This window comes from Erpetoichthys calabaricus, chromosome 10, assembly GCF_900747795.2.
Source record: "Erpetoichthys calabaricus chromosome 10, fErpCal1.3, whole genome shotgun sequence".
NCBI classification, from domain to species: domain Eukaryota; kingdom Metazoa; phylum Chordata; class Cladistia; order Polypteriformes; family Polypteridae; genus Erpetoichthys; species Erpetoichthys calabaricus.
Genome location: NC_041403.2, coordinates 141,369,598 through 141,383,648, shown reverse-complemented (window position 1 = coordinate 141,383,648; position 14,051 = coordinate 141,369,598). Strand labels below are relative to the sequence as shown.

Sequence of the window (14,051 nt, the reverse complement as noted above, 5' to 3'; positions counted from 1 at the left end):
TACAGTAGTAATGACATGGTTTATTTATTCATCACTATACAGGGTAAGTACCGTTTCCTACTGTACCAAAATGTAGGGGAGGCCTAGTTACAGTATATACCAACAGTCTGGCCTCTGCGTCCATCGCACCCTGAACTCAGCTCTGTGATCATGTAGCGTCTTGTGTGAACCTCAGTCACTGCAGTTCACTTCAACTGCTCTTTGAAATTGAACTGGGTAAGTGACATGACATTCATGTCCGTAATTGTAAAAAATAAAAACAACTTATGCAGTAGTGTATGAAAGACGATTCGGTGACACTTCAGTGACTAAACGTGTGCATAGAATTCTGTTACACTAAAAACAACCTCACAGCTGCATTATATTATAATGAATCAAAATTTCTCTGTTATAATGTAATTTATCGATAAAGTGTCATATTGATCCACCGCCTGTCACGTTCAACCACTGTACTGCGAGCAATTTTGGTCTCCAGGCTACAAAAAGGACATAGCAGCACTAGAAAAAGTCCAGAGAAGAGCAACTAGGCTGACTCAAGGGCTACAAGTGTTGAATTATTAGGAGAGTTTAAAAGAGCTGAGACTTTACAGTTTAAGCAAAAGAAAATTAAGAGGAGATGTAATTGAAGTGTTTCAAATTATGAAGAGAATTAGTCCAGTGGATTGAGACTGGGACTTTAAAATGAGTTCATCAAGAACACGGGGGCACAGTTGGAAACTTGTTAAGAGTACATTTCGCACAAACATTAGGAAGTTTGTCTTCACACAGAGAACCGTAGACACATGAAATAAGTTTCCAAGTAGTGTGGTAGGCAGTAGGACATTAGGGACTTTCAAAATTTGACTTGACGTTTTTTTAGAAGAAATAAGTGGATAAGACTCGCAGAATTTGTTTGGCTGAATGGCCTGTCCTCATCCAGATTGTTCTAATGTTTGGATGCAACCAACAATGTTCTCTTGAGACTTCAGCACAGATTTTCAATCTCTATCAGGTACTTTTTGGAAAATATTTACGTTTAAGAAATTTGATCCACAGATCTTGTTAGAGCACGTGAATCTTTTCATGACTTGGGTTGGACTCTGCTGTCTATGAAAGCCTTATGATATTGTAAAATGTTATTAAAAACATATTTCATGTACATTAGTAATATATGTAATTACATTCTAATATCATCACTATTTTTGAATAAGACTCACTGCTACAAACATATGTATTAAACTAATTCTGATGACTAATTATTTGAAGAAATTATTAGAAAATTAAAAAATGCTCCAACTTTCAAACCAGCTATCCGAGTCTCTGAACACACCTGAATGTTGCACCATGTGTACATTTAGTTACTCATTTATATATATATTATTTATATTTATACAATTTATTTGCACATTGGCATTAAAGAATTTGTATGCAGATCAATCCTAAAAGGTTCCCCATTAAAACTCTATCCAAAAATGTTTTCAATAACTGATAAAACTTCACTAGTGATTAATCCATTTTATAGGGACTGTTGGTACTTGAAAACAGATGAGGACAGGTGACTAAAGGACAGCAAAGGGTTAAAAGATATATTATAAAAGATCCCATAACTGCCCTATTTAGATTTTTATTGATTGAATTACTTAAATGGGTTTCATGTTTGCCTGTTTAGAAAATAATTTAGAAATATTACCTAAAATAAAAGTTATTTCATGATATTGCATTGAGAATCTCTCTAAAGAGTGTATTGAAAAGCTGTGTTACCTCCATGTAGTTTATGATGATCCAGTACTCGGATGTAACTTTAAGGCTAACTGATTGCTTTACATTCCCCTTGTGTGCGTGCGTGAGTGTGTGTGTGTGTGCGTTTGTATGTGTGTGTGTGTGTGAGTGTGTGTGTGTGTGCGTTTGTATGTGTGTGCGTGTGACTGAACCCTGTTATGAACTGGAATTCTATCCAGAGTTGTTTGCTGCCTGAGTCTGATGATGATAATCTCCCATGTTCGGTAACCCTATAATAAATTATCAATAAAAAATAGACAGATGGAAAATTACAAATTTGTTAAGAGATCTTTTGAAAAAAGCAAGGTTTGGTAACCTAGCGTCATGCTGTCGGAGTTTCTACCACAGTCATTTCTGTTCATCTGAGATAACAGACAGAAATTTGTGCCAGACAATAGACACACCGTGTATGTCGTGCACCCCATAAATACAAAATATGGGGAAATGAAAATAAAATACTCCACTCACTTCTCAATGTCATCATTCTGACTGCCCACCATTGGCAGACTTGCAATGCCAATGGGATCTCCTCTGGCTACAATGGACACTGTGCACTTCACATATCCCTTGATGCCACTCCGTGTGTCTTTAGGGTCAGTGACAGGTGCCCATTTCTGATAGAAGCGGTGTTCTAAGTAAACAAATGAAAACATTTATTGCCAAATTATTTATTTTTAAGAATGAAATACATTGAGAGAACAAAATGCAATTAAAAAAATATAGCAAAGACAGTACTGTATTATGTTCCAAAGGCAATCAATGAAACTCCACACTCAACCACATGTGACTCAGAGAGCTACACGACAAGAGAATGAAACAGCAAATAAAAGTAAAAGGTTCGGCACAGGCCTGGCATGCTTTCATTAGTGTAACTCTAAAGTATTCCTGCCAAATTCTGAAAGAAATGTGAAGAAAATGAGACTTTTTTCCAGTTACAGGTTGTACGGAATATCACTTTCCCACAAAGAGGATTGGGATTTTCTTCCAGTTGAGGTGAATCAGTCTTTGTGCAAAGCAGTATACTGTAGGAATGTTATAGCCAATTTGCTCCCAGCACACTTTTATCCCACCCAGTTTGACTTCTTATATTTCTGTTATGACATTTGGATTTATTTACAGTCTAAGACTATCTGAGAGATACAGGAAATGTTGTGTCCAAAATAGTCTGGGAGAAGAACACCCCCAAAACCTGTGACTCAGGACAGTGATATGGGCACTCGATGGCATCACTCACAGGTTGAATCTTGCCCTCACTATATTGTAGACGTAGATGGGATATACGTAAACAATAAATAATTCTGAATGGAGTTATTGCACGCTAAATGTTCATCTCCATCTCCATTGCCAGCTCCGACTCACCTGCATGGGTTATGCTAACCGGAACAGCTCCTTTTTAACCTGGGCATGAGAGTACTTTCTGTTTAACAACATTGCCACCAAGAAGCACTTCTGGGTGAGGCAGAACATCCCTGGACAGGGGAGTGTCCTTCTGACAGCTCCCCTCTGGCAGCACCCAAGTACCTCAACAGGGCCACCCATTGGGATTACACTTCCCATGCTTCCCTTGTGGAAAAATAATTTTAGGGTAACATAGCTTTCATCTTAAAGACATAGCATAAAGGGTTGATAAATGTCAGAAACTTGTTCAGACATATCAGGTCAAGTGAACAACAAAATGTACTGAAAGATGACTAAGAGATGACTAAGAAATCAGCAGATATCTTGAAAAAAACCAGAATGGACAGTTGTTATATGCACAGAAATTTCAAGGGTGGTGGCTCAACTCAAAGGTATAAGAAGAACCACAATATAACATAATAGACTTTTATTTTATGTAAGTCATTTGAGTGTAACCCACAGTAAATGTATGCATTGATTGACACTGTATGTAAATTCAATAGTTTATAAAATGGACCTCTGTTCTTTATTCTCTGATCATTCTGACCATGCTGTAACAGTTTTGTAGATTGCTCTCTCTAAGCATTAATTAAAAGATACAATGAACAGCTTTTCTCTTGCCTGATTATTGATTTGTCCCGTGTTTTTGGAGAGGATACGTTTCTTTCTTTAATTACGATTTTGATTTTTACTACACCCTGCGATTTCACAAATGGGGGCTCCGCAAGAGAAATGCTGTCACCCAGTGTACAGGGGGCACACATGTCCATGGAAGGCCAGCTCCTAACTGTCCTTTTATTACAAAGGACTCCTTCTGCGACCCACCGGCAGCACGGCAGCAGTGAGAAGCACAGGTCTACATGATGCACATTTTAGAAAATCTTTATTTTTATTTGGGGAGACAGCAGTGGACACTTGACACAGTGTTTTTGCTAAAATCCTATTTTCTCTAGATCCTATTACTAGCAATAATCACGTTAAGTGATTGCTATAAAATTCCATGGGATAACCATCTGGGCCTGCAGTTTTCCCATCTTGCAGTGAGTTTGTAGCATATCTAATATTAGAGAGAGACCCAGAGGTTTATCAAGCTCGTCTGTGCAGTGAGTATTGAGAAGTGGTATTTATATTTTATCAGAGAAGTCCTTTGCTTGAATCTCACTTTCTTTATGCTGTGAAGAATGCTCGGTTGTGCAGTACGCCTGAAATGTTTTAGTTGTTTCTTTGTGCCCTGATCTGATTTCCCACTACATTGCTGATCTCTATGATTGAATTCTGAACTTCCTGTTTATGTATTTGGTGTATCAAAATCTCACTGGCCTTTTCTCCATACGCACAATGATAGCAATATGATTTAAAGGTGAGTTGTTCTGGTTCTTTTGTAGCTGAAAGATTAAATTCCAATTGTTGAAACTTTGATCAGTTAAAGAAATTTCAGTAATAAGCTCTGATACCTTTCTAGTTTGTGCTTTACTTTTCCCTGAAACATAAAGAATAATAAGCCCTCCTAAAAACTGCTTTAAGCATTTTCCAGAGTATCTCCAAAAGACTCCAGAGAAACACTGGTCTGTAATAAAATGTAATTTTTTGAGGTGATGAATTTCATTTAGTTCTTATCAAATAGCATTTAATAAATTAAGTCAAAAATTGTGAGTTGAATTTGTGGAACATAATGATTTGAGCTCCAAAATAAGAGAAGTATGATTAGAGGTGTAGCAATACCTTTATATCTGCAAGATCTAACCATAGGTAGTGAGTAATCATTGATTAAAAAGTAACTATGATGTGCTGACAAAAAGAAAGAGTATTCCCTCAAATTTGGATAGCGAAACCTCCATGGCTTCGAGAGATTATGATCCTTAGTAAACCACAAAGTTCCCACAGCAGTTTTAGATATTATAGTTGCAGTTAGACTTATTTTTTAAATTAAAGCCTCCATCTATATATATAAAATTATTTTTGTATGAAACGGAAATTACGTATGACCACGCAATATGGAAATTTCGGCGCTGAGCCGTCCACTGCCAGGTGCGTTCTGACAGAGAAGTTTTATTTATTCGTCCACGTGACTGTTGCGGAAACTGCCACATTGTAACTTTTTTTTAGTTGGCAGTACTTGATAGTAGAAGAGATGAGGAAAACAGATTTGCATCTTTCTACTTTTTAACTGTAAATAATGTGAAGACGAGACCGCCTTCAGCGGTGAGGGGTCGTGAGAACAAAGTGGATGCTGGGAGGCATGGAATGTCGGGCTGCTTCACGGTTTTGGGCAGCGTCCTCTCTTCTCGCACTGTTTGTGACACTTCAAGTGCCCCGTCAGCTACCCAGTTCATCTCCTGGTGGTCAGTGGCCAAATGGGGACGTCACCCCACCACTCCCTACAGCTGGCCTTACTGTGGGGTTAAGCCCAAAAAACTAACTCTCCTCCACAGCCACAACCAGTAGCTAGCCTGCTCCATCTCCTCTGCCAGCTCTTTAATGGTCTTCTGTAAGTTGGTACCAGTCATATCCATAGCCTGCAGATTACTGATTTACCCACGAAGCCCCTGAATGCGACATCTACTGGGTAGATGGAAGTTACCCAGCCTGCCTCTTTGCAGTCTGCTGCCAACTCAGAGTACTTGAGGTGCTTGTATTCATGTGCTACTGGCAGTCCCTCCTCACAGGGAATGGTAAGTTTGGCGATGAGGACCTTCCTGGCAACTGCAGACCACATTACAGCGTCTGGTCTTAATGATGTTTGAGTGACTTCCAATGGGAAAACCAGCTGCTTATCCACATCCACCCTCAACTCCCGTGCTCTCCCAGGGGTCAGCACTGACTGAGACTTTCCTGCTGCTGTTTTTGGTCGACTCTCACCTTATTTAACAAATACCTGTACAATGTCTGGCCGATGGAGTTCTGAAATGTTATTTGCCACCACCTTGCACCTTTCTAACAGCTCAGCCAACTTCCTCAACATCTAGTTTAGCAAGAAATGCACGAGCTTTGGATGTTGGATGACTTGGCATGTGCATTAAGTAACACTAATAACGTGTGATTTTTTTCATGTCATTTGCTGTTCTATCAGAAGCTATGCTATCTTCACTGTCCATAAAAAACATGGCTGCCATTACTGGCTACCATTACAAACTACATGGGATAAGTAACATATAAAAAATATCATTTTTGGGTGAGGCACTCCTATAATAACGTTTTTTGACTCGTATATCCTCATGATCTTCTTTAGTCATTGCTGTTAGATTCTGACTAGGGAGTTCTGAGACTTTACAGACAGGTAAGCTAATGTAGCATGCAGCCAGGGCCCTTGCCCAGCCGGGACGCCTCCACGCTGGGAGGACCAGAGGAGCAAGCGTGGCTAGAGCATTACCTCCCCCGGGATGCTAGATGCAAGTGGTGCCTCAGACTCCCACATGGCTTCATGGGAGTTGGAGTGTGCCAGGGGGTGCTGCAGCAGAAGCTGCTGAGCCCTTATGGGCAGTTCTTCTGCCACACCCGGAAGTGATGCCGGAAACGAGTAATCAAGCACCTGGAGCACTTCCGGGTGCCTTATAAAAGGAGCCAGAAGCCACTACTTGGCAAGCCAGAGTCGGGAAGAGGAAGACAAAGCTTGACCAGAGGAGTGGAGGAGAAGGAAAAGAGTAAAGGAAGAGTAATGTTTGTGTGCTGTGCTTTGCACTGTGTTATACTTGTGGGGAATGCGGAAGGCGTTTCCCACAAGGGAAAAATAAAAATAAACCTTGTTTGCCTTGAACTTGTGTCCCAAGCTTGTCTGTGTCGGGTTGCCAGCCTGGTAGGCCACACTTACCAATCATGGCACCCATTCGAGTAAGGAGTGTACACAGGACGATAATTTATTTCAAATTCATTTTTTTATAGTGCTAATCACTGACAGGAATGACCCTATAATAACATATTAACTCTACAAAGTTAAAATACACAGTGATTAGTAACCTAAACCACTGTCATTTCCACCAAAATTCCAGAAAGAGGATGGTGGGAGATGCTGATGGTGGCCTCACTCTTTTTACCTGGCTGACTGTAGACTGTGCTGATGTCAACCTTAAACATGCCAATCAGCGTCCACAAGAATGGAAGGAACTTCTTATGTATAACCTAAAGGACAACAATCAAGAGATTATTTAACTCACAAAACAAATAATCCATCAGCAGAAAGGAAGCAAGGAAAGCAATCTCACTAAGGCTGGGAAACATAAAATATATTGACATCAGCCTGGAAAATAAGAACCATACAAATCAACTAATAGTGACAGAATTAAAAGAAACATAATAAAGCATCCCAAAGCTCAAAATTAGTAAGAAACATAAGGAAAAAATCACCAAGAGTATCATATACAGTATCTCACAAAAGTGAGTACACCCCTCACATTTTTGTAAATATTTTATTATATCTTTTCATGGGACAACACTGAAGATATGACACTTTGATACAATGTAAAGCAGTCAGTGTGCAGCTTGTATATAACTGTGTAAATTTGCTGTCCCCTCAAAATAACTCAACATTAGCCATTAATGTCTAAACCGCCTGCAAAAAAGTGAGTACACCCCTAAGTGAAAAATGTCCAAATTGTGCCCAAAGTGTCAATATTTTGGGTGGCCGCCATTATTTTCCAGCACTGCCTTAACTCTCTTGGGCATGGAGTTCACTAGAGCTTCACAGGCTGCCACTGGAATCCTCTTCCACTCCTCCATGACGACATCCCGGAACTGGTGGATGTTAGAGACCTTGTGCTCCTCCACCTTCCGTTTGAGGTTGCCCCACAGATGCTCAATAGGGTTTAGGTCTGGAGACATGCTTGGCCAGTCCAGCACCTTTACCCTCAGTTTCTTTAGCAAGGCAGTGGTCGTCTTGGAGGTGTGTTTGGGGTCGTTATCATGTTGGAATTCTGCCCTGCGGCCCAGTTTCCGAAGGGAGGGGATCATGCTCTGCTTCAGTCTGTCACAGCACATGTTGGCATTCATGGTTCCCTCAATGAACTGTAGCTCCCCAGTGCCGGCAGCACTCATGCAACCCCAAACCATAACACTCCCACCACCATGCTTGACTGTAGACAAGACACACTTGTCTTTGTACTCCTCACCTGGTTGCCGCCACACACGCTTGACACCATCTGAACCAAATAAGTTTATCTTGGTCTCATCAGACCACAGGACATGGTTCCAGTAATCCATGTCCTTACTCTGCTTGTCTTCAGCAAACTGTTCGCGGGCTTTCTTGTGCATCATCTTTAGAAGAGGCTTCCTTCTGGGATGACAGCCATGCAGACCATTTTTTTGCATTGTGCGTCGTATGGTCTGAGCACTGACAGGCTGAACCCCAACCCCTTCAACCTCTGTAGCAATGCTGGCAGCACTCATGTCTATTTTCAAAAGACAACCTCTGGATATGACGCTGAGCACATGCACTCAACTTCTTTGGTCGACCATGACAAGGCCCGTTCTGAGTGGAACCTGTCTTGTTAAACCGCTGTATGGTCTTGGCTGCCATGCTGCAGCTCAGTTTCAGGGTGTTGGCAATCTTCTTATAACCTATGCCATCTTTATGTAAAGCAGCAATCCTTGTTTTCAGATCCTTAGAGAGTTCTTTGCCATGAGGTGCCATGTTGAACTTCCAGTGACCAGTATGAGAGAGTGTGAGAGTGATAACACCAAATTTAACACACCTGCTCCCTATTCACACCGGAGACCTTGTAACACTGAGTCACATGACACTGTGGAGGGAAAATGGCTAATTGGGCACAATTTGGACATTTTTCACTTAGGGGTGTACTCACTTTTGTTGCCAGCAGTTTAGACATTAATGGCTGTTGGTTGAGTTATTTTGAGGGGACAGTAAATTTACACTGTGATACAAGCTGTACACGGACTACTTTACATTGGCGTAAAGTGTCATATCTTCAGTGTTGTCCCATGAAAAGATATAATAAAATATTTACAGAAATGTGAGGGGTGTACTCACTTTTGTGAGATACTGTAAAACACAGGAAGTGTTATCACCAAATACTGATAGGAAATAGATTAAATAAAAACAAGAAAGGCAGCAGCAATATAAGCAGAACCAATACTAAGATTTAAACGAAAGGAGAAAATATATAGAAGTGCATGCCCAGATTTACTAGCGGCATCATTTTGTACCCACGCAAAGCTGTGGTGATATTATTTTGCATACTTGAGACTTAACACATAATCTGAGAAGTGTTATTTCTTCAGAAACTGGAAGCATTTTGCAACTACTAAAAGATCAAGATATAAAACTTACAGATATTTCAATAACTCTGTCAAACATGGTCTCCTGAGCCTCATAGAATTCAAACATGAAATTCTAAAACAGGACAGATACAGACAATCAAGACATATTTCTTCTTTATAAATGACAAAGAACAATATTGAATCAACAAACGTGACAGTATTTGCTCAGCTAGCACAGTTACAAGTTAAAGTCCTCGCGCTTTGGACCACACTGGGCTCACCTCATTGTAGAATGGGCAGTTAGTCGATTTCTGTTTTGCTGTGTGCCTCTTCTCATCCCCAATCTTCACACGGACTACTGGGTCAATGTTTACTCCAACCAGTTTCTGGGCTTCGACAATGGTGATGTTTACCTGGGGGAGACGGGGGGACATTAAGACACATTAATGGAGAAGACAGGAGCGGGGTGCAGTTGGCAAGTCCATCAATGCCCCAGAGTTGTAAGAGCTGTGACCTGTCATCAGGTTTGGTATTGCAATTTCTAGATTAGAAAAGATTCAGATGCAAAGAGCAGCAAAAACATAAAAAAATAAGGATACAGACTCACAGGACAAATAATTCAGCCAATCAATCAATCAATAATGAAATATTGTGCAAATATATTTTAAAATGAACTTAATGAGGAAGCATTGAATTGCCTAACAGCAGTCTGCAGAAAAGACCCCCAGAAAGTGCTTCTTGGTGGAATGAGCCAGTGGGTAAAAGGGGCGAATCTTGGAGGAGCTGGAAGGGATTTTTCACGACGGCATGAAATTTTGACATCATCCTCTTTTCCACAACAGCTTCCAGTGTGTCTGGGGTTCACCCTGTGATGGCGCAGGCTTTCCTGATCAGTTTGTTCATGCATTGTGCGTCTTTGTGCTCAGGTTGCTTCCCAAGGAGACTGGTAGAACATTTCCAGCAGCTTGCTACACACATCAAAACCCCTGAGTCTGCACAGGAAGTACATTCTGCTCTGGCCCTTCTTATACAGGGCCCCTGTGTTGTCAGGCCATTCCAGTTCGCTGTTTACGTGAACCCCGAGCTCTGCGCCACTTCCACATCCACACCCTGAATGGTGACTGGTGCTCTTAGAAACCCCATGGCATGCTGCACCACCAGCTCTTTTTGTCTTGCTTCTAGTCATAATATAAAACTTTTCAAATTGCGCAACCATATAATATAAAGTTAAATTGGGAAAAAAGTAATAATTACAATTTTAACTCCAATGACTGTTTAGTGAAAAGGCTGCTGTCATAGATTTCTTGACCAAGTGCTTCTTCTGTTCATTTATCCATTTACAGCAGATGAATATTTGACACCAAGGCACAGTTTGGCAGAGAATATAAATGTAGTCCTGAATGCCTCCTGTACAACTGTGCTGTTTCACTGGCATGCCTTAAGTAGTGCAGTGATGTACCCTGTTAGCCATTTAATGAGAGGTGAAGCAAAATGACATCTTTGATTGGCCAACTGAGAAGTTGACTATACGCAGGCTTTTGAAGCAGCTCAGGCCTCAGGTGTAGTACAGAAGCTGGAGCTACTTGTGTTTATATAAACGCTCTAGGAAAGAAACATGACTCTAAAACCCTCCTGTGAGACATCTTTAGTGTCAAATATGAACGGACCTCTCCAACCTAAAATTGACTCGGCAAGAGAGAGGTACCACAATGTATGGTCAAGATCTTCCGATAAGATAACTGTCCATCAGTGTCTTTTGAAGTTTTTTGATAGGTTTTCCTTACAAGGCAGATCTATAATCAAATCTCCTGGGTCGGTCAGAGTGATGTAAATAGTTCTCATATCTGGTCATAAAACTCTTGTTTCTATTCAAGCCATGTCATAATGTGTTACGTTTTAGCAACAGTTTAATTTCCCATTCCTCTCTCTCTTGTTGTGTCTTGAAGTTGCCCATAAGCACTTCTTCTTTCGGCTGCTCCTGTTAGGGGTTGCCATAGTGCATCGTCTTGTCCCATATCTTCCTGTCCTCTACATCTTGCTGTTACACCCATCACCTGCATGTCCTCTCTCACCACATCCATAAACCTTCTCTTAGGCCTTCCTCTTTTTCTCTTGCCTGGCAGTTCTATCTTTAACATCCTTCTCCCAATATACCCAGCATCTCTCCTCTGCACATGTCCAAACCAACACAATCTCGCCTCTCTGACTTTGTCTCCAAACCGTTCAACCTGAGCTGACTCTCTAATGTTCTCATTTCTAATCCTGTCCATCCTCATCACACCCAGTGCAAATCTTAGCATCTTTAACTCTGCCACCTCCAGCTCTGTCTCCTGCTTTCTGGTCAGTGCCACCGTCTCCAACCCATACAACATAGCTGGTCTCACTACCGTCCTGTAGACCTTCCCTTTCAGTCTTGTTGATACCCGTCTGTCACAAATTACTCCTGACACTCTTCTCCACCCATTCCACCCTGCCTGCACTCTCTTTTTCACCTCTCTTCCAAAATCCCAGTTACTCTGCACTGTTGATCCCAAGTATTTTAACTCATCCACCTTCGCCAACTCTACTCCCAGCATCCTCACCATTCCACTGACCTCCCTCTCATTTACAAACATGTATTCTGTCTTGTTCCTACTGACCTTAATTCCTCTCCTCTCTAGAGCATATCTCCACCTCTCCAGGGTCTCCTCAACCTGCTCCCCACTGTCGCTACAGATCACAATGTCATCAGCAAACATCATAGTCCACGGGGACTCCTGTCTAATCTCATCTGTCAACCAGTCCATCACCATTGCAAATAAGAAAGGGCTCAGAGCCGATCCCTGATGTAATCCCACCTCCAATTTGAATGCATTCATCACTCCTACTGCAGACCTCACCACAGTCACACTTCCCTCGTACATATCCTGTACAACTCTTACGTACTTCTCTGCCACTCCTGACTTCCTCATACAATACCACAGCTCCTCTCGAGGCACCCTGTCATATGCTTTCTCCAGGTCCACAAAGATGCAATGCAACTCATTCTGGCCTTCTCTATAATTTTCCATCAACACCCTCAGAGCAAACATTGCATCTGTTGCCCATAAGTTGTCCATAAGCACCGTGACTTTATAATCATTCTTGCAGTGTCCATTGCTGCTGAAGTGAGCTCCTATAGGAACATCTCTCTTGCCATGTGAAACCTGTGTAAATGTATTCTTTGGCATGAAGTTTGCCCAGTTTGTCCCACAGAGAGTTCAGTGATGGGACATTTCATACCCAGAATTAGGTAGACCTCATTCGACAATCTCCATGAAAATGACCCATTTATCTGATGTTGCTGTTGGCAGTGAGGTATAACTACATGATCTGTAGTGTAAACGTGAGCACAAGGAGACACCACTTTCAGTTGATTCACTCAGGAAGCTTTGGTGCTGCTGGTTAGGTGTTTGTCTGAATGTCAGGAGAGGAGGGTTCTGGGAATCCAGTACATGTCTTAGCTTGTCTTTATTTAGTTCTTTATAATTGATTCACTTCTCATTGCTGTGCCTTGAAAAATATCTCCATATGAACAATAAATGGTTCTTCAGCATCTGAAGCCACATCATTTGAACCTGCTACCAGTTATTAGCTGTCACTTAGCAGCTGTCCCTCCTCTCTTTCATATTATGTTTCTGGGATTACAATTAAAAATGGGACAAGACAAAAGTATACTTGAACTGGGATTGCCCAAAATATAACTGGTAAAAACAAGAAGAATGGGATCCTTCTTTTCTTTGATTTGGATTCTTTGGTCTAGAATCTAAATCAAAAGGGATTAGACAACATATCAATCACCAAACACAAGAATTCCTAAAGCTGAGACAGTTAATCACTGTTGTTGAGGTGTAAGACTAAGCAACAAGTGGCACTCAAGTGCTCCTTTAAATATTGTTGGTAACAAACTAGCCCAAAGTAACAAGCCCACAATTAAAATGACAAATGAGTAGAGCAGGATATTCTCAAGCAGATCCTCCAGTCTTTGATCACGAGAGTTATATCTGAATGAAATTTATTCACATTTCTATGGTGACACTTGGAACTGGGGACCCCAGAGAGCTGTCTTCTGGGGTTACCCATCATGACCAGCCTATTGTTGAAGATAAAATAGTTACTCTTACCTGAAATATTTTCGCTTTTGGAGAAGCTGCTAACTCATCTCTGGAAGGAAAACGGCATCGGCTACAAAGAAAAATCCAGAAAGAGAAAAAGCGTAAGGAACACATTGTGAGGCTTCAGCTATATTCAAATCATTCTCAAACTCCCATGCCATACAAAGTCATGTCAAGGAGCATTGTTATGTGCAGTCAACTAAAAGTGCACGGCAGTCTCGCTATCCTGTCTTAAGCTTCAGTCCACAAGTCAGTGTCGACACTTAGTACAGATTAATGAATGTTACCTTTTGATGGGAGTAAAGGTGACGTTTGTGAATTCAGCCTCTGAAAAGTTGAAATCATCATCATCTTCGTCTTCATCATCATCGCCTCCACCTTTGACTAAACTACGTCCCAGTTTCTTTGCTTCCTTGTCAAGTCGTTCAGGTCTCATCAATTGACTAGACCTAGGAGATCAGTCCAGGAAGTTATTATGATGGACACTACCAGAACATCTAGCATTTTTTAATGCTGCTACTAGTAATAACAATATTTCTCATATACTAGTGA

The 14,051-nt window shown here is 41.1% G+C and overlaps 1 protein-coding gene across 1 annotated transcript in view; it reads right to left on the bottom strand.

Moving 5' to 3' along the window:
• Window positions 1-14,051, bottom strand: part of fer1l4 (fer-1 like family member 4) — a 145,488-nt gene that overhangs the window by 53,221 nt on the left and 78,216 nt on the right. Inside the window, exons 7-12 of the mRNA XM_028812007.2 lie at window positions 13,787-13,948; window positions 13,509-13,569; window positions 9,648-9,779; window positions 9,437-9,499; window positions 7,188-7,272; window positions 2,227-2,389 (exon numbers count right to left, since the gene is read on the bottom strand). Of these exons, the coding sequence (XP_028667840.1) occupies window positions 2,227-2,389; window positions 7,188-7,272; window positions 9,437-9,499; window positions 9,648-9,779; window positions 13,509-13,569; window positions 13,787-13,948 (666 nt within the window). The remainder of the gene's footprint in view (window positions 1-2,226; window positions 2,390-7,187; window positions 7,273-9,436; window positions 9,500-9,647; window positions 9,780-13,508; window positions 13,570-13,786; window positions 13,949-14,051) is intronic.